Raw genomic sequence first — 21,554 nt, 5'->3', positions numbered from 1 at the left:
GGAGTAATTGTAAAATGAGCTGTTCTTCAAACAAATAGTGTTTGTACTTTAACCAGAGGTCTAATATCGCACCAATGTTTTATTGTTGTCATTATTAATTTTAGAAATTTTTAATATTTATTTAGAAATTGATTCGCTTACATCTGGCAACTCTTTTGCCTAAACAAAGCCATTCTCTGTATATAAATAAAAACTTGTTTTGAGTATTGTACACTTTTTGTTGATAACAATAGACAATTAGTATGTACGTACCTACTCTACATTATTTATTCACTTAACTAAAAGTTTATTGTTATTTTTAAATTATATTTTCTTTTTATGACGGCACTATATAATTTTCACTGCTATTCAATTCTACCTGTGTTTGTTGCTTTATTAACTAATAATTTTAAGTTTAATTGTAATTGAAATCAAGATCACGCAACATATGAGCCACCAAATGATACGTCCATTCATATAAGGTGAATTCCACGAAAACGCATTTATTTTTATTTAGAGTGAAATTGGTGATGCCTTAAAAAATGTTTTTGTGGCCACTCGATCTTATGAGGACCCAATATCTACACTTTGTGAGATTATTATTGTAAAGGCAGCAAATTGTATTTTTGCGCAAAAACAATTGAAAAGTTTTTGAAAGTTGAATTTCTTAACTTGGTTGTACCCTTAACGGATGTAAACAGAGTAGTGCTTCAAAATGAGATTTCTATTAAAAAATTATTAAAAATTTTTTAATCAAATTTCAAAACCAGAATTAGAAAATGTGCCCACTGCTTAAGATGATTATTAAAAAGATTTAATTTTTATTTGATAAAAAATTTAAATATATTTTTTTTTATTCAAATATAAAAAAAATTCAAAAACTTTCGAAACATTTTGGAACTTTTTACAGACATGAACAGAGCTTGTAGTGTGCATAGATTTACATTGTTGCTGTAGACTTCTATGAAAAAATTATTGAATTCTTTAAAAAAAACTATTGAGTTTTAATTTGATTAAAAATTTGAAAAAAAATGTTTTTCTTCTGAAAAAACTTTAAATTTGCAATTTTGAAAATTTTTCGGACTTTTTAAAGACATGAACAAAATTTTTAATAATGATTTATACTGCTATAGCTTTCTAGAAAAAGACGGTTAAATTTTTATTTTATTTAAGATTTTAATATTTTTCTTAATTGTTGAAACTTTTCTCACTCTTCAATGATTGGAAGAAAGTTTGGAATTAAATTGATATTGTTTTCTATGAAGCAATTATTGCAATTTTTTAAATTTAAAATACATATTTTTCTTTTTTTAATTATCGAAACTTTTTTGAACTCTCACTGTTGTGAACAAAATTTGTCCACTTATACTGCTTTGAAATGAGATTTCTATGGAAAATTAAAATTATAATAAAAATACTTCAACAATTTTGAAGTCTTAAAAGATTTGAAGGAATCTTGGAAACTCAGTATCTTACTGCTTTTAAACTGGATTTCTGTACAAAATATTAGAATCTATTTTTCTAAAGTGATATTTTTATTAACTGGAAAAAGTTTCGAATTTTTCATTTTTGAATTTTAAAAAGTTTTGAACCGGTTTTTAAATGTTGATTTATAAAACAAAATAAAAAAATTACTATAAAAAAAATTTTAAGTAAAGAAAAAATTGTGAAAAATTCCTAAACATTTTTGAACTCTTAAAAGATATGACGAAGTTTGGAAACGTAGATTTATACTGCTTTGAGGTAGGAATTTACCAGAGCGTGAAAATGGGATAAAATTGAAATTAGCAAAGAAAGCAAATAAAACATAAAAGCCCAGTCGATCCTCGGTGAAACCGATTGAAATAAACAAAAAAACATGACAATTGTCTAATGATGACGTGGCGGTTTTCGAAATGGTACCATAGCAATATTCCAGTAAATGTTTCCTTCTTTTCAGTTGTTCACAATAAAACTAAAATAATAGTTGAATAACAATTTTTATTTACTAGTGTTAAGCTCATTAATTCTTTAAAATCTTAAGAGGATTTCGCTTGAAAGCTATTGAAATTGAATAACCTTAGTATAACATAATTATTTAATTTATATATTATGTCAGTAAACAATCTACTGAAAAAGAAACATCCTAATGTACACTGTTAATTTTGAGATGCAGTAAGAAGCTAATTATTTTCAACAAAAAACAAACTAAGTTACATAAATTTGTAAAGACGTAGCATCTAATGAGTATTTAAGTAACTCAATGATGATTCACAGCGTAATTTCCACATCAATAGCTGTGACTGTAGTTTCCCCACAGTTTTTTTTTTTTTTTTTTTTTTTTTGTAAGCAATTAGCGACAAAAATATATATTCTCATGAAATGATTGTACAAAAATAAACCCCTGAATGATGTATACACACTTTCCGGGATGCGTGGACGCTACGAACGTGATAATGACTTTCTAGGCTACCTAGTTCTGCCTTCTGGAAACTGACGTAACAATTGTAGACCATGATAAGTAACTACCTAATAGACTGGGTCGATTTATTAACCGATATCGCGCCTTCGATTTTTCGATAGGATTTGGGCTCAGGAAGAAAAGTTCCACTACGCATACCCAAAAAAATAATTTTCGAGCCTGCGAAATTTCATTTTTTTTTTTTACTTTTTTTCGACTTTGATTTTTAAGGATTTTTTCATGACCTACTAAAAAAACTTTCATTTGATTGTAAAATTGTCATGTATACCCTGTCCAACCCGAAAATGGTCGCTAAAAACATTGGCGATAACAGTTTTTTGAAAAAAAAAATATTTTTTTTCTTTAATACAATTTTTTTTTTTTTTTTCAAAAAACTATACACGAAAATTTTTTAGTAGGTCATGAAAAAACCCTTCCTTAATAATCAAAGTCGGAAAAAGTAAAAAAAAATGAAATTTCCCAGGCTCGAAAATAATTTTTTTTGGGTGTGCGTAATGAAACCTTTTTTCCTGAGTTCAAATCCTATCGAAAAATCGATGGCGCGATATCGGTTAACTTTAATCCATACAAATCGACCCAGTCTACTATCTACGCTAAGCATTCAAAGCATTAGAATCTTTCAAATCGGCTGCATCGAATGGGGGGGGGGAAACAATTGATACTCCATCTATGTATTTGGCAGATTTTTTAGATGCTTTATAGGTGGTAACGGATATATACGCGAGTGGTTTCCATACATGCAGGCAAACTAAACCACTCAGAAGCCAAAGGAAACAGGCTAATGAGTTTCTCAACTTTTGTTCTGAAAACATACTTACTTACCTAATTGGCGCGTAATCGCTTAAATGGTTATGGCCATCGAACAAGTCACCAATGAAATTTAAATCGAATGGGGACGCCTTCTTTATCCGATAAGGATACCTTCTTGGCCATAGCGTAGACGTTTATTCGTATGCTCTGATATTTCGGAAACTTCTCAAAAAATTTCGAATTTCACTTTCAAATAAATCAAAATAGTTTGAAAAAAAATTCACGTACATGCAATCCCATGTCGAAAACTTTCTCAAATAATTTCGAAAATATCATACCATCGTGGAAGCTAATTTTTCCAAAAAATGTCGTACTTCAGTGACAAATAAATCAAAACTTTAATTGAATAATGATATACAAACATGCAATAGCTTTTCCAAACTTTCTGAAATAATTTCGAAAATACTAAAGCTAATTTTTTTAAAAAAATTTGAAATTAAAACTCTGAAATTAATCAAAATGATTTGGAGAAAAAAGTATATACACGTGTAATGGCATTTCGAAAACTTTCTCAAATAATTACAAAAATATCTCAATTTCCATGTAGCAAATTTTTTCAAACTTTACACTCAACTGAATCGAAATAGTTTATGGAAAAGTACAGTTTGAGAAAAGTGTACGCACATGTAATTGCATTTCGGAAACTGTCTCAAATAATTTGGAAAATGTCATAATACCGCTCTAGCTAATTTTTCCAAAACATTTCGAATTTGGCTTTCAAATACATAAATCGACATAGTTTGAAAAAATGCGATGGCATTTCGAAAACTCTCTCAAATAGATTTCAAAATGGCATATAGTCGCTGTAGCAAGTTTTCCAAAATTTTTCGAGCTTGACTTTAGAGTATATGCGCATGCAATGGCATTTCAAAACTTGTTTTAAACAATTTCCAAAACATCATCGCTGTACCTAATTCCTTAAAAAAAATTCGAGCTTGGATTTCAAATGAATCAAAATAGTTCGAGGAGAAGTACACGCACCTGCAATGGCATTCCAAAAATGTTCTCAAATAATTTTGAAAATACCATAATACCCCTCCAGATAATTTTTCCAAAAATTATCGAACTTGAATGTCAAATGAATTAAATAGAATTATATCGATGTATATAACACTCTGCGCATGTTTTGAGTTTAAAATCAAATTTACAGTTCAGTTCTTTATTATTGTGGAATGGCAATAAGGCATAAGTAACTAGTATTCCAAAAATAATCATAGGTTCGGCCAAACCACACTTTCGATAAAATCCAAAAACGAAGAGACTCGTGTATAAATGGCTGGAGTTGAGGTGCCGCAACTTATGCCAGCTGAGATCACAGCAACAATGCGAAACTTACTTACAGCTTCATCGACTACCATAATCAAGGGACCACCAGAATCGCCTTGACTTGCATCCCGCGTCATACTACGATCATGAGCACATAACTGCGTACTTATAATGCCGACAGGGATTCTACGGTTTAAACCAGTTTCCGCATAACTTCCGTTACATCTAGAATTATCCACGATTTCCTGGCGTGCCCTCAGTAGAACGTTTGAATTGTCACGAGCTAGAAAAGAAAAAGAGCAGGAAAATAAGTTAATTTATCTTTACATACCACTGTATTTAATTAAGCCTTACTGAGCGTATCGATTACGCCCCAACCAGAAACGTAAAGCTTCGAGCTATTCGGCGGATTTTCAGGTTCGGTATATAAACAAGTTGGATATACATTGGTCGAGTATTCAACATCCGATTGCAGTTCCACTACTCCAATATCATTGTAGAATTTGCTGCTGTTATAGTCTGGATGCAGATGAGTTCTCTGAAAGAAGAGAGTGAGACTAAGAGTGGAAACAATAGAAAGAGTAAGAGTATTCATTTAAGCGCATTTAGGTATTTGTGGCAAATTTTAGATAGTACGGTACATCCCTATGCCATTAGTTAGTAAATAATGTGCAATAAAAACAATTTCAGCGCACGAAATAACAACAACAACACAAACATCTACACTGCATATACATAATGCCAACACCAACAAGAGCAACCAACTAAATGATGACAGGATTCACACACGCAAATGTAAATAGCCACAAGGAATACGAGACGCAGAAGAACGAGAAGTATATAAGCCACTATTCGGGAAGGCTATTCGCGAAAATCTTAGATCGTAAAAGAAATACTGACAAAGCCACTAAGTGGTATAAAAGCAACCAAATGTCCAAGCGATGGGCAGTCAGGTTGATTTTAGCTCGTTGTGAGTGAAGTATGCAAATTATTTGAATTGTGAAGTTCTAATTCCATTTTTAAGACGAATAAAGAGCATTTTGTTATACAAGATATTTGAATATTTATTTGACAGCTCAGTGATCGAACCGATAACAGATAAAAGGAAATCATTGAGAATTCTAAAATTCTTTGCAATGTATAAAAAGATTACCTCTCACCGCTGCTTACCTACCTTAACACCAATTTCAACTGCGTTCTTCATTTGTTCAGAGTCATTGAAATTCACTACACCCATACGCACCCTAACCGGTGGCTCTCGTGTCGTCAGGCAATGCGCAGCAGTTAAAACGAAACTTTTTGCTATTAATGATCCACCACAATTATATTCTAACGTACTATCATCATTTTGTAATCCAATAGCTACCATATGCGGATATTGACCAAGTTCTACAGGTGTGCCGCCAAGAACATGCGATGTTAACAGTGGTTGTAGTTTAGCATCAATTTCGGCACAGGCTAAAAATGAAAAATATAGAACAAATTGAAAACTAAAACATAAGGCCCACTTTATATGAAGCGTATCGTCATATCACTGAAAGAAATGGTGCTAGTAAAATCAACAAATCGGTTCTGTTGTTCTTGACTTAGTGGAGATTCGATGAAATTGATCGAATTATGGTTAATTCGACTGAGTTCTTTGTCAAGCTAACAAATTAGTTTAGTCGTTTCAACAGAAGAGAAATTTTCGCTCTTAAGTTAACCAAATTCTTAAAATTGACAGACTCCTAATCAATCTAACTGATTTTAAGTTAACACAACTGATCTCACTGGTCATTTCAACAGCGATCAACAGTCAATACATGAGCAAATTTCAAAGAGAATTTTACGCTTACTGCGCTCTCTACTTTGTACTTATGTATGCTGTGTACTATATGTATGCACATATTTACGTATGTATATGGCGGCCGCCGTGGTGTGATGGTAGCGTGCTCCGCCTACCACACCGAAGACCGTGGGTTCACACCCCGGGCAAAGCAACATACAAATTTTAGAAATATGGTTTTTAAATTAGAAGAAAATTTTCTAAGCGGGGTCGCCTCTCGGCACTGTTCGATAATCACTCCGATTGTTTTTCTGCAATGAAAAGATCTCAGCGAAAACTCATCTGCCTTGCTTGCAAATGCTGCAACACAGGTACTTTCGTACAAAGCTGTCGCGACAACTTGTTTTGTTCATTTGACTACTAAAACGGTCAATTACGAATCAACGATTTGTGCGCAGTTTATTCAAGATCTTGTTGCGATGGATAAAAATTGACAGAAATTTCGGTTGAATTGACCCGTATTTCGGTTGATTTTACCAAGTGTAAACAAAGTATGAAATTATTTTTATATTTATAATTTGTGAGTGATCGTACTTTTTGGATAGGTGCTAGAGTTCAATGAAATTAGCTCGGTCTGTTCCGTGGCCTTTGTAGCTAGTTCACCTGGGAACCGTGCTTCCCAGGTACGCCGCTGTAACTTGTGACCCACATCACCACTGTAATGCACCGAAAGGACAGCTTCTTTAGCGGCTCTCTGCAAATTTTTGTCAACTTTTTGTTTCGTGCTCAGCGAACTCCATATTCATTTGAGCTTTAATCATTCCAATTACAGCCAACACGAGCACGAGTATCATCGTACACATTTTGTATTTTTTACTTTGATTCGGTTATGCACAGATAATTTTGTTTATGCGTGTAGGATCTTGACACATCTAAAAAAAAACCAAAATAAATAAATGTAAAGCGCGATAACCTCCGAAGAGATTTTAGGCCGAGCTTCTCTTCCAATTTGCGTCATGCTCCTTTTCAATTTTTCCTACAAATTGGCCGGACGGGACCTACTTGTTTTATGCCAACTGCGAACGGCATCTGCGAAGCAGATCAGTTTTCACTGAGAGCTTTTCATGGCAGAAATACACTCGGAGTGCTTGCCAAACACTGCCGAGGGGCGACCCCGCCTAGAAAAATTTTCAATTAGAAGAAAGCCTTATTTCTAAAACTTTGATGTTGCTTTGCTCTGGGTGTGAACCCAGAGCATTCGGTGTGGTAGGCGGAGCACGCTACCATCACACCACGGTGGCCGCCACACATCTAAACAACCAAGTTAAGTGTAAATCAGTTATTGACTTTTATTATTTATAAGAACATGAAACTATTATTTTTACACAACTATTTATATGCATGCAAACAATCACGGGCGGCGTAAAAATAGGGCGGTGATCCAAATTCAGACTCCGAAATTGTAACAAAAAAAGGCGTGATGGAAAAGGATTGGAAGGCAGGGGGAAGACGGAAATTGAAGTAGGACCATAAATCTTCCGGAGCATTTGTCCGTCGCCACAGTCCATGATTCCTAACCATACGTCGGGTCAGATATGATGAGCAACTTGTAGATATTGATTTCTGTTAGCCGATTCTCTTTTCAATTGCCTGCTCAGTCTGTAGTACTTGCTGGCTATAGTTGTTCTTCGTTTGATTTCTAAACTGACATTGCTCTCGCGGTTAGTGCTAGTTCCTAGACAGATGAAGTCCTTCACAGTCTTCAATTTATATCCATCAACACTGCGTTGACAGTCAGTTTCGTCTTGTCCTCTTTTACCGCAGACGCTTTTTTTGAAGCTTTACTTTATTTTTTGTTAAAACTAATGATATCAATATCATCATCATAGATTGTGCCATTACGGTTTAATTCGGCTGCTAGAATTATCTTCTCCAGCATTATGTTAAAGAAATCGCACAAAAATAGAGTTGTCTTGTTTTAAGCCTCCTTTGGTTACGAGTAGCTCGAAGAAGTCCTTCCCATTTCTCACCGTGCTGGTGAGTAACACCAACGTCATTAGGCAGAGCCTAATCAATATTTCAGCATACCTACATTCAGACAAAGCAGCATACACGCAACTTCTTTTCGCGTTGTCAAAGGCTGCTTTGAAATCGACAAAAAGATGTAGTATTGATTCCCTCCGCGGTGATTCTTGCGGTTTGCGAAATCGCTTTTCCTATGGCTCGGGCAGAGCACTTAACTTATGTAGGCAGGCGCTCGTCCTACCATATTTTGCATAGGAGTTGATGCATGCATTTACCAACTCTTTGCTTCTGCTTGGCGGTATATTACCATTCTTCCTTCCTCATAGTCGAGTGCCGGAACGTGATCTCCGTCATCGGCGGTTATGGTATCGAAAATTAAGCACATCCTGTACGTTGGTGACTAGGTCGCAGCTATCAATTATCATTCCTTCAGGAATTTGTACTGGTCTTGAAACCTTCTGTCATCTGCCGGATTTGTTGCTAGAATTTTCGGCTATTATTCATATCAGCCAGTATTTGAAGGTCCTCGAAATCACGCCCTTCTGCCTTGCATTTCTAGTTTCTCAACAGGCATCTCTTTTCCCTCTTCGCTGTCAGGATATCGCTTCAATATACAGTTCCCTCCCTGCCTCTACTCAGCCAACGCTACAAAAAGCGCACTGTTTTTCTAAGACAGCATGACGACGGTAAGTAATGTGAAAGGAATATATTCCCACCGCCCTGATACATCGTCTTGTCGAAGATTGCTCTCAGTGAGCATGTGTGTGAGCCGTAATTATCAGCGCCCTGTTTTGTGAGCAGCTTGTTGACAGCAAATTATCCTTGTGTTACTGCGTTCACTTTCTTCTTCGTAGAGTGCGCACATCCAGGGTACTAAAACTATGTCTGCTGTGGCTCTATTGTTGTTGTTGTTGTTTTAGCAGTGATCGATGTGGTTTCGTGTTCTTCGATCAGAGAACAGCCAAGTAATTTGGTGTAAATTTTTAATTCGGAACCTGGTACTGCAGCTGACCATATTTCGAGCCGAGGCGAAGTCAATCAGCCCGAACCCATTGGGAGATGTTACATCGTGGAGGCAAAATTTTCCTACTGCAGGATAAAAGACGGTGGCCGCCATTGTTAGGTGTCAGCGTGCTTCAACTACGACATCACCACATCGAAGGTCCTGAGTTCAAGTCCCGGGTAAAGCAACGTCAAATTTCAGGAAAATGTTTTTCTTGACGGGGACGCCCCTCGACATTGGTTTCAAAAACACTCCGAATGTCTTATGCTATGAAAAGTTTGTCAGTAAAAATGCATGTAAAACATGTAGGTCCCGTTCCGTCACTTTGTAGGATTAATTAAAAAGAAGCACGACACAAATTGTAAGAGAAGCTCGACATAAATATTCTCGGGAGAACCCACCCTAAGCTTTTTTTTTGGACCTACAACTTCTTCCTTATCCACCCGGGCGCTTAAGTTGACCAGCTTGTTTTCGTATGTCTTTTTTAGTTTTTCATAGAAGGAGGTCTTACCCTTTCGTCCTCATCGTTTATTGGTGCATAAATGCATATAAACGAGATATGGGAAAACTTCGCTTTTATTTGAGTCACAGCCGTGGACGACAGTATGTGACGGCAAAGTTTCTTTCCCATCACAAAACCAACAATTTAGTTCCGAATAGCGCATATGATCATATGACCACTGACGTAGACGTCGCAAAATCCCCATCATCCTGCTGCCTTGTCCACTCCATCGTGCTTCCTGTATGGCGCTGATGTAATACTTTGCTTTGACGTGGACATCAATTAACTGAAAGTGCTGGGCCCAAGCCAAGTGCACAGTCTAGGAACGGGATTCGAATTTAAGTCGCCTTTTAGGCACCCCATTGCTGTCGCTTCTCACTGTCTGTGATTGCGATTATTGGTAAGCGTGATTTAGTAATTTTTTTTTTTTTTTTTTTCAACTTATGTATTTAAGTTTTTGTACAGTAATCCTTAAAGACTAAGTTATAGAACTATCTAAACGTGTAGCTTAAAGTATGGAGAGAAATAAAATATCTATAGAGCTTAAAAAGCAGAATTCAAAATTATCACAAAGTCGGCAGTCCGAAGTGGAAAATCTTTAGGAACTTTTTACTCAGTGCCTTAAATTCACAAATAGCGCGTAGTTGGTTCTGAAGTTATCCCCATAGAGTGGCTAGAAATTTCGGAGAAGTCGTTGGAGAACATTAAAGCAAATCTTTTCCAATAGGTATGGGCAGTCAATGGCTCCCCTGATATTATAGATGACAGTTAACCATCGACGATTTTCCAGGGACTTTAGCCCTAAAAGCATAAACCTAGAAGAATAAGATGGCATGGTATTCGAAAAGTTTAAAGATCGAAAGCATAGTTGAGACAAATTTTCTGTATCTCCAAATAAAGACAGCATAATTTAAGTGCGAACTTATTAAAGACGTATAAAGTAGTTTGATGGTATATTGGTCAGAAAATTTGGAAGTAATACGCCTCACAAAGCCTAGCATGTCGTATGCTTTAGACGTTATATAATCAGTATGATTATTGAATGAAAACTGATTGTCAAAGATAACACCAAAGTCTTTAATCTCCCTTACGCATTGGAGTTCGCAGTCGGATAGAGTGTATTTTGTACTCAGAACGGCATTACACTTAGAATAGGTCATTTAGAAGAATTTAGATGGGTTAAGAGAGATAGACGAGAATTCAGGCAACATGGATGCCGTTAATTAATATCATTTGGTAACTTTATGGCAACAAAGGTACTTGAGGATACAACATCAATAGTGACTACACACTGTCGCACAGTCGCATTTTTGCATGATTTAGACGCGAAAAATTAATAACTCACTGAAAAATGAATATATTTCATTCAAACCAAGTGTATATGTTTGTATGCCTTACCCCCCTTCAGTGAGGATAGGCGAAGGGGGTGGGCGTTGGACCCCCTCGTAAATTTACCCCAAATAAAAACTTTCTTATAGCTGTATTTAATAGTTTTATAGGTGGCCAATTTAAGCAAATTATGTTGAAAAATATTGATAAATAATTTGTCTATAATTCCTTTGGTTTATACCGTTCTTTGTGCCAGCCGGTATGGAATTCCAAGTGCGTATAGTATTTACAAAAAGGAGTCTTGTTGAAGCCACAAAGTTGAGACTCCGCACGATTAAATCATTTAAACAACTATACCTAGGAAAAACAAGCTTTTCATATAGGTAAGAGGGCGTTTTTGTGGCAATCAGCTGAACGATAAAAATACAACTTCTCGCTTTCAAATAAGCATGGATTTTACAACCAAGAAGCTTAGTTCTCCAAGCAGAAATATGGTCAAACTTACATAGGCCATACACATATCGCGTTATGTGGTTGAACGCAACATCAATTTTATGAGCGGAACAGGAATCTAATTTATTGTCTACCAACTCTGAATAGGTTATTATCGGCAACAACAGTTGAGCTGCAAGTTTTTTACGTATGGCAACTGGCGTAAATATTGACGACAGTCTTAGATTTGGGAGTGTGCAGTATACCCTCCCTACCATAAAATTAATATGATCAACGCAAATAAGACTAGAGTTTACAACAAATCCCGGGTTTTTAACCTTGTTAACAATTTTAATCACGTTGTTATCAATATGTATGATAGGTAGATTACCAATAACGATTTTTTTCCTTGATATCGGTAATACAGAAGACTTACTTGCGTTGAGGCAGAGACCATTTTTGCTAGCCCAGTGCGACACTTTGAACAAATCTCCATTTAATTTAGCGCAAAGGAGATATCAGGGATAGGGTAAGGAGATATCAGGGATTTCATAGCAAAACTTATTTTGACGTTAACAGCATGTTAAAAATTTTAGACATAGTGGACAGGTTGGAAATAGGTCGGAGCTACGAACATCATTTTTATTGCCACTTAAAAATTGAAAATAGGAAAATAGCCCCCAATAAGCAATGAAACTAACAGAAGATAGGGACTTTTTGAATACTAATCAAAATGGATAAATTAAAGCCGACAAATTTTTTTAACAGCGCAGGTGAAACCCCATTAATTTACTTTTGAGATGAGCATTTAAGCTGCGACATAGCTTCAGATGAAAGAAACAGGGCCCCGAAATTGCGAGCAGAGTCTCGACTGATTGAAAAATCAAACGATTGATTGCACTCATTTGGAGCAAAATTTGATTCAAAGAACTCTGCAAATAGGTAGAAAGAAGTACCATCAAGGTAAGCTCCAGTAATTTATATTAGTTTTGTATCACGTTTCAGTAACACCCACGGCGAAAAGTCGCTGCGTCATTGTCACAGATCGCATTGTTCTTCAAAAGTCGCAGGTTTTGCCGACTACACGCTTAGCGCATTATGTATCACCTTGTATTTTGTTATCAATTCATAACCTTTGGTGCAGTAGCCGTATGAAAAAGAGAGTTAAAGCTTACTCAGTTTTCTTTTTATTTTTGCCTAATAATTTTTTTCTGTGATAACACGCTACACGTGTAGGTACATAAGTTCAGTTTGTAATACATATTTAAAATAGCAGCCCAGGCAGAAGTTGTTCTGCCCTAAATTTGGTATATCTGCATACATTTTAATAAGCTTTTTCCGTCTAACTCTGCCCTCCCCCCTCTTCACTTTTTCTTAATCTTTTTGTTCACTCATCCCTTCGTCTTTTTCGCTTCATCTATCTCTATCTTCGTCTCAATCTATCTCTTTCTCAGTCTCCTTCCCTCTTTTCTCTTCTCTCAATTTCTTCTCATTCTTCTTCATTCCTTATTGCCAGTACTAGTCTCACTCCGAGTCTCAGTCCCAGTCCCGGTCCTAATCCCAGTACCAGTCCGCCTCTGGTCTTCTTCCCGGAAAAAAGAATCGTAAATACTAATATAGGCAAATTTATATACCAAATTTCAGGTAAATCTAATAGGACAAATGTAAATAGGTATGTGGGTTAACGTGGTTAGATTTGTATGGACGAAATTTAACCGATATCGCGCCATCGATTTTAGAATAGGATTTGGGCTCAGGAAAAAAATTTATTTTTTTGGGTATGCGTAGTGAAACTGTTTTTTCCTGAGCCCCAGTCCTATCGAAAAATCGACGGCGCGATATCGGTTAATAAATTGACCCAGTATAATGTGGGTATTATTAATCTATGTCTTAATTTCGGCTTCGTATGCATATTTATCAGTTTTGCCATGTTGATGCGACTAAACCGAATATCACATTGAAAACTACTTTAAAGCTCTCAGCAACAGCTTTTATTTGATAGCCATTTTGTATAAACACTGTCTAGGCGTACACGGGTCCACGTTTTGGCTTCTATCTCGAGACCCTAGTCACCCAGGGGTATTAAAATTACCCTTTACTAAAGCACTCATCAACAGCTTTCATTTGTTATCCATATTCTATAAACACATTCTAGGGGTACCCGGGTCCACGTTTTGGCTTATATCTCGAGACTCTAGTCACATATTGTACAAACACATCCCCGGATTATGCAGGTGCACGTTTTGATATCAAGACCCTAGCCAGAACAGGATAAAAAATATCCTATAACCTGGTTCTAAGCTACCACTTCACCAATTTTTAGCCCAATCGGTTCATCCGTTCTTGAGTTATAAATAGTGTAACTAACACCACTTTCTTTTATATATATCAGGCATGCTTAACCAACGAACCGATATCATTTCGTTACGATAATTAACGTTAATAAACGAAACAAAGTCATTTCGTTTCGTTTGTTAACGTTAAGAACGTCAAATTAACGAAATGATTTTGTTTCGTTTTCTACCATATCAAAACGAAATCAAATCGTTTATGTTGATTATTAATATCAAACTATGCTGGCAAAGCTGATTGATGGCGGAGTCACTAAAGGTGAAAGCATTAGCCAAGCTGATTGCAACTTTTCTCATGAATTTTGACAGTACGAACATTTCTCAGAGTATTTTTGACATTACCACCAACGAATTACACAAACAAATTACATGGAGTTTGTGTGTGTATGTCCGCTCGCTGTTACCACTTTACGGCTTCACCATGGCTATAGCATTGCCAGCACAATTCCAACATAAAGTATCACGTTTTTGTTAACGTTTTTAACGTTAACGAAAGCTTTTCGTTTCGGTTAAAAACGAAATACAATTTTGCTTGATAATTTCTTTATCGATAATATTTCGAAGTGTTTCAACGGAAACGGTGGAAATTTTTAGATAAACGATTAGCTTAACGTTAAGGTGCATCCCTGATATATATAGATAAAATATTACGTATACGCAGTGGTGTACCTCTTTTCAGTTGGTATGAAAATGTTTGTGCACGTGCTTATTTAATTTTACATACATATATGAGATATAACCTATCCTATATTTCAAATTAGATCGAACTAAATACGGTGTGCAAAACAAATTCAAAATCGGTTCAGTAGTTTAGGAGTCCCTCGCGGACAAACAAAGTCACACGTGATTTTTATATATATAGATAAACAAAAAATGTGCGAACAAATGTTGTATTTCTATCACAAAGTTACGTTATGAAATTGTGTACGTAAAAAATATTATAAATACAATTATCAGTAATAAAAGCCGTATTACACTATAATTTTAGTTTTATCATCTTTCTGTGTGTTTGACACTAAATGTTGTTCGGTTTTTTTGGTTTCTGATACTTTTTTTAAAATTTTTTTTTTTAATTGTTTTGTTTCTTTTAAAGCACTTACTACATATTTAACTCATATTTCTTCGAATTTCATATATCAATGTATAAGCATCTCATTAAACGTGAATTATTATGATTTTTATTGAATTAAATTCCGATCTTCATTCGCTTCCGATTTGTTGCGCACAACAACGCGTCACAGCGCTTTCTGAAAAAAAAATTGTTCTCCGCTTATATCATGCCAGCTGAAAACAGTTGAAGAGACCGCTTGGAGCTTGTTGTTCTTGTTTATTATACAACTTTATATTATTGTTTTGCAAATATGACTACCGGCACTTGGAATTAAGCCCTTAGATGGGTATCGAACGTCCGGCTTTGGTTTCGTTGCGCCAACTGGGCAACACAATTTACGAGTACCGTTGAATATTGGATTTCGGTGAAGGAACGACCGATGCACGGTGGGGTATTTGATCAATCTAGCTGGCCAAAAGTAGATATTCCAATTTTTTTTTTTTTGTTAATATACTCCCTGGCGTACTAGATGTCCACTGAATAGTATATATACCCCAAAACCGATCCGCAACGTCAACGGAGCTAACCGAGCATATCTAAAGTTGTATAAAAATTGTGTGCAGTTTGATGTATTTTTGGATTAAAAAGCAAAATATACCCTTCTAAACTAAATACTTGTGCACTTATTTAGCCTTACTCAAATCCAGTTACATTTTCTTTTAGGACAGGTAAATGTGTTTTTATTTCATATGTTAGATTTTTAATACCGCATAATTTACTGAGTTATTATACGTGTAATACTACTACTTTTCATGACTAAATTTTTTAAAAACCTTGCAAACAAAAAGATATATCTTTTTTCGTGGCATACCGTGTCAGTAATTCTTTGGCAACACATAAGATTGTGTTTGTTTCAAAGTTTAATAACAAAAACGGCTGCGCATACCCACGATTTTTTGAGTGGTGATCAATTTTGTAAGAAACTGATACCCTTATTGGCAAAAGGTGGCAACCTTGTGAAAACATCCTCAGTGGCAACACCTAGGTGAAAATCTTAAAATGTAATACTATATCGATGTACAAACTTTGATTCAAATCGGTTAAGCCGTTTCCGAAATGGTAGTGGATGTAAAAAGAAATATAAAAACAAGTAAAGGTGTCTAAGTTCGGGTGTAACCGAACATTATATACTCAGCGTGAGCTTCAATTGAACATTTCATTTCAGATAAATTACTTTTCTACATAACACGTGGCACCGCCCTTTAAAAAAAATGTCTCGTCTCCCCATTTCCTCTTACAATAAAACTTGATAAGTGAAATATCATTGATTCAAAATTATTTTTTGCTAAATTATAGCTTATTATTCTAGTCTGCGACCCTTTTAAAACTTTTAAACTTGTTTTATATCTAAGTTGCCGCGGTCTTTAACCGATCCCGTACATTTTTACTAGAAATATTTTCTGCTATAAGGAAAATATGTGCACCCAATTTTGTTACGATATGTAAATTTTTCTTCGAGATATGGCTCCCGAAGCATAGAAAATTGCTTAGTCATAAAAGGGGCGGTGCCACGCCCATTTTTTATAATTTGAAGTTTTTCCTATTTATTGTTATAAATGCACTTGGGAAATGAAATACCATTGATATAAAGCTCTTTTTTGCAAAGATATAGCTTATTTTATTCGTCCACGACCCTTTTAAAAAATTTTATATAAAAGTGGGCGTGGTCCTTAACCGATTTCGTTTTTTTTTTTTTTCAAAGCATTCCTTATAGTAAAGGCAACCTCTCTGCCGAATTTTGTTACGATAAGTTTCAAGATTTTTTACTTATGATTAATAATATTTGTAAAATTGATTTTGTCACAAGTGGGCAGTGCCACTCCCGTTTTAAACATTTATTTCAAATTTTTATCAAGAGTATCAATATCATTCCACATGCCAAATTTCAGAATTCTAGGTGTATTATTTACTAAATAATCAGGTTTTTTGTGTTTTCCAAAATTTTATATATATATAAAGTGGGCGTGGTTATTATCCGATTTCGCTCATTTTCAATACCAATCTATTCTGGGTCCAGATAAGCTCGCGAAGATATGTCTATATTTACTCAAGTTATCGTATTAACGGACAGACGGACGGGCGAATGGACGGACGGACGGACATGGCTCAATCAAATTTTTTTTCGATACTGATATCTATCTCGATTCCTTTATACCTGTAAAACAAACCGTTATCAAATCAAAGCTAATATACTCTGTGTGCAAAGCACGCTGAATATAAAGAAGGTGAGGTGGCAGCCTTTCTTAAAAATGTCAAAAGAAATGCGGACTAAAATACTTTTCGTTTCATACCCATATTGACATATCTCATGTAATGCCAAAAAATGACACCGGATCCATCCGAAACCGGGGGCCAGATCCATAGTAATACTGCGCGAAACACCGTGAATTTACTGTCAAATATTTCCTTTCATAACAATGGAGTGAGACAATCACTTTTTGAACAGAAATAACTGCTGTTTTAATTTTGGCCAGCTAGATTGATCAAATACCACACCTTGCGATGTTTTGGCATGGAATTTCAAAGAAATAAATATAAATAAGAGTTTCCGTCATAGCGTTGTCATTTTTATATCGTTTTTGGTTCCGACCTGTCTGAGTCCATTGAAAATGTTAAGCTCCGTTTTAATTCGTTGGGCTACTCGGTAACCTAAAATAAATAACATCTTGCTCAACTCCGAAACCGGCATGAGACCGAAATTCATTTTACAGATCGAATTAAAATCCGAAACAGAAATACAATGCAACATTGAATACTCATGCGTAAAGTAAAGGTTTTTTAAGCTCAACAATGAGCCACACTTATTTATGAGAAAACGTGTTTTCGCTCTAAAAAAGCGAATTTAGTGTTCGTGATGTCAAAATGTTATCAGCGAAGATTTGGCACAAAGAAACAGTTTACCATAGCTCAAATAGTCAGATAAAGTGGTTGCCTATGCAGATGACAGAAAAGTATTTGTGGCTGGTCTTTACCGCAACATGATTCCATGCAATAGAAGTTTGCGGTAGAGAATGTCTACAAAAGGAGTTATCCACGTGGAGTATCCTCATTTTTTCAGACAGCCAGGTAGTTTTATATGGGCAAATCCCAAAAACTTTTACTTTTTTGGATACTCGGGTTTTACACACGGGCAAAAAACTTAAGGCCAGAAAAAAGTACAGTGGCATTAAGTTTGACCTTTTGACTATCCGATGTGATGATTTTAAAAATCAAGAAAGTTGATAGTAAGTTTTTGCAGAACCTCAAAACGTAAAAAACGTCAATTTTTACACTTTTTCAAGCGACACCCTTGATTTTTTTTTTAAATTTTTCGATAAAATATTGAGGCATCGCTGAAACGCTAAGACATTTAAACTGAATGTTGTTTTTGAGACGGAGATTCTAAAAGTATGAGCAAAATTAATGTGCCCTCCAATACTCAAAACTATCATCAATCAAACCAGCGATACTTTTTTTTTTTGTCATTTTCAATATTGACAGTTTTATGCTTATAGCTTTTTCAGGCAACTGAGTATTGAAATTTGGATTATGCACGATAATAGCCTATCAGGGACTAAAAATACGTGGGGCTTCAAATTCGATGTGCCCCTTTCAGTTTTGAAGGTAGAGGCAGAAAAGTGGAAGCATTTGGTTGCGTAAATTTTTTTCAGGAGCATGGTTTTTCGTGGGCACAGCTACAATTTTACTTTTATCACTTCATACCCGTTTGTTAATTTTTTCTCTACACCACAGTAGTATACCATCAACTGCCTTATCTTGGAATATTTACGCAAGGAAAGTTATTGATGTTTGTACATGGGGCAAATATACGAAATTTCCGACAAAAATTGGCAATCGTCAAAAAGTGCAGAAAAATTTTTTTTGTAATTTTTTAAACCAGTTTTTATTTAAAAGTAAATGAAAATAAACACAAATTTGGTACAAAAAATAACTTTCCTTGAGCGAATTGATGGTATACTACTGTGGTGTAGAGAAAAAATTAACAAACGGGTATGAAATATTTGACGGTTACCCGGTTTCATATTTTTGCCGATATCTCTAAAACCGGGTTTCGGTTATCAACAAAATTTTACCTAAATATACCCCATATATATATGTACATCCTGATAAAATTTCAACACAATCGATTAAGAAGTGTTTAAATGAGTAAACAAATTTAAGGTTTTCCGGGTTTATATTTTTATCAATATCTCCAAAACCGGATCTCGGGTATTAAAACTTGTTTACCTAAACATACTTCGTTCACATATTTATATGATTTTAAAGTTTCAAAAGAATCGGTGGAAAGGTCTTAAAATAAATGTGTTGCAAACTTTGCAGTAAAAAATATTTGGCGATTATTCGGTTTTATATTTTAACCGATATCTACAAAACCGGGTCTCGTGTATCAAAAAACTTTTACATACCTACCAGCTACATATATCTCCATATTTTGTTAAAATTTCGATATAATCGGTACAGAAGTGTTGAAATAAATGTATATTTAAAATTGCGACCTTAATTTATATATATATTGCTCGATCTTTTGACTATAACTTTTTGACGCATTATGTAAGACGAGTAACGGCGATGCACTATAGCTCCAATTTACCCTTCAATGTTCCTAACAAAAAGATATTTGCGTGATACCATGTTTCAAAAAACATTTGTTTTCTCCAAAAAAACCAAAGTTTGGCGAATTTCCCCATATGCTTTGCAATGCCTTAGCGGGTTATTAGGCTCAAGATACAACGGCGGCAGGTATGCCTGTCGTAACAGGAGACTAAAATACCCAAATGATTTATAGCGTTACCTAGCGCAACCCTTTCAAGCGGATGACAGCGCAACTCATAGCATCTCTTATAGGTTTTTTAATTCCGAATTGTGGGGAATATTTTTAGGCTCATTCAACGGAGCTTGATTTTATTATACCTTTCATGAAAATGAAATGGTATATTAATTTCGTCACGAAACCCAAAATTGTAAGTCCTTAAAGGAAAATAGATAGACCCACCATTAAGTATACCGAAATAATCAGGATGAAGAGCTGAGTTGATTTAGCCATGTCCTTCTTTCCGTCTGTCTGTTTGTATGCAAACTAGTCCCTCAATTTTTGAGATATCTTGATAAAATTTGGTGAGCGGGTGTATTTGGGTGTCCCATTAGACATTTATCGGAATCGGCCGGATCGGACCACTATAGCATATATCCTCCATACAACCGATTTTTTCAGAAAAAGAGGATTTTTGTCATATCTTACTCAATTTAACAGATTGAAGCTTCAAACTTCACCATATACTTTCGTATATCGCACATATTGTTGCTTGAAAAAATTGATGAGATCGGTCGTATATATAGTATATATCCCCCACAACCGATTGTTTAGATAATAAACTTTGCGCAATTCCTGCCCCATTTTAACAGCTAGAAGCTTCAAATTTCACCAACTGCTTACGAATATAGCATATATTGTTGTCTGAAAAAATCATAGAGATCGGTGGTATATATATTAAATACTTCATATAAACTGTCATTTTTGCCCCTTTTTTACGGCTAGAAGCTTTAAAATTCATCAAATAGTTACGTATACGTCATATATTTCTTAAATAAGTGATTCGTAGTCATAGTTTTTACACGCCGAGCACAAAAAACCTGAAACTTTGCATCCTCACACAAAGTACCTACCTCTTTTTTATTTTATATTTATCTTAAAAATCGTTTAAGTATGTAGATCTGTTCACTGTATATTTCTTATCTTATACATCCGATTATTCGAAGATTACGAACGGGATAAGATTATTGTTCAGCCCCATTCATGAAAGGTAAGGCACAGCTGAAGACAGTCCCGTTCTTACTTGTTTTTTAGTTGAATTTTGAAAAAAAACGTACCGCCTCACCATGCAACATCACTAATAGGCGTTCTGGGTCTGTATTCGCCAATTCAATTACCTTAGGGGAATAGTTTTCGTTATTTCCTGCATTCTTCGGTTTGCTGTTTTCATGGTTGGGTGGTATCTTCCCGCATTTTTCTGACGTATGAGAATTAACCGCCGTGGTGTGATGGTAGCGTGCTCCACCTACCACACCGATAATTGAGGGTTAAAGCTCCGGGCAAAGTAACATAAAAATTTAGAAAAGAGTGTTTTCTATTGAATAAGAAAGATTTGCCAAGCGTCGTGAGCCCTTGGCAATGATTTGGCAAATACTCCGAGTCTATTTCTGCCACAAAAAGCTTCTCAGTGCCATGCAGATGCCGTTCGGTGTCGGCGTTAAACATGTAGGTCCCGTTCCGCCAATTTGTACGAACAGTTAACAGGAGCACGATGCAAATTGGAAGAAAAGCTCGACCTAGAATTCCTTTAGAAGTTATCGCGCCTTATATTTATTTAATGCACTGGCTTCTGACGAGTGCGGTTCTCGTCCGATATTGCTTCGGACAGTCCAAACTAACCTATTTAAAGCTAAGCTGAAAGTATTTGCATACATATATTTTTGTATTTGTTGTAGTTTGACCTTGTATTCAATAAAGTGTCAGCGGACA

The 21,554-nt window shown here is 35.3% G+C and overlaps 1 protein-coding gene across 1 annotated transcript; it reads right to left on the bottom strand.

Moving 5' to 3' along the window:
- Positions 1–3,929: 3,929 nt before the first annotated feature.
- LOC137248815 (serine protease persephone-like) lies at positions 3,930–8,630 on the bottom strand. The gene is made up of 5 exons (XM_067779713.1): positions 8,614–8,630; positions 6,876–7,075; positions 5,691–5,974; positions 4,871–5,054; positions 3,930–4,799 (listed from the first exon to the last, which is right to left on the bottom strand). The coding sequence occupies exons 1-5, from the start codon at positions 8,628–8,630 to the stop codon at positions 4,462–4,464; spliced, it is 1,023 nt and encodes a 340-aa protein (XP_067635814.1). The 3' UTR covers positions 3,930–4,461.
- Between the last annotated feature and the right edge of the window lie 12,924 nt (positions 8,631–21,554).

The sequence above is a fragment of the Eurosta solidaginis genome, chromosome 4 (genome assembly GCF_040869045.1).
Source record: "Eurosta solidaginis isolate ZX-2024a chromosome 4, ASM4086904v1, whole genome shotgun sequence".
In the NCBI taxonomy this organism is placed as follows: domain Eukaryota; kingdom Metazoa; phylum Arthropoda; class Insecta; order Diptera; family Tephritidae; genus Eurosta; species Eurosta solidaginis.
Note: the sequence above shows the minus strand (reverse complement) of the source record. Positions and strands in the feature narration are given on the sequence as shown.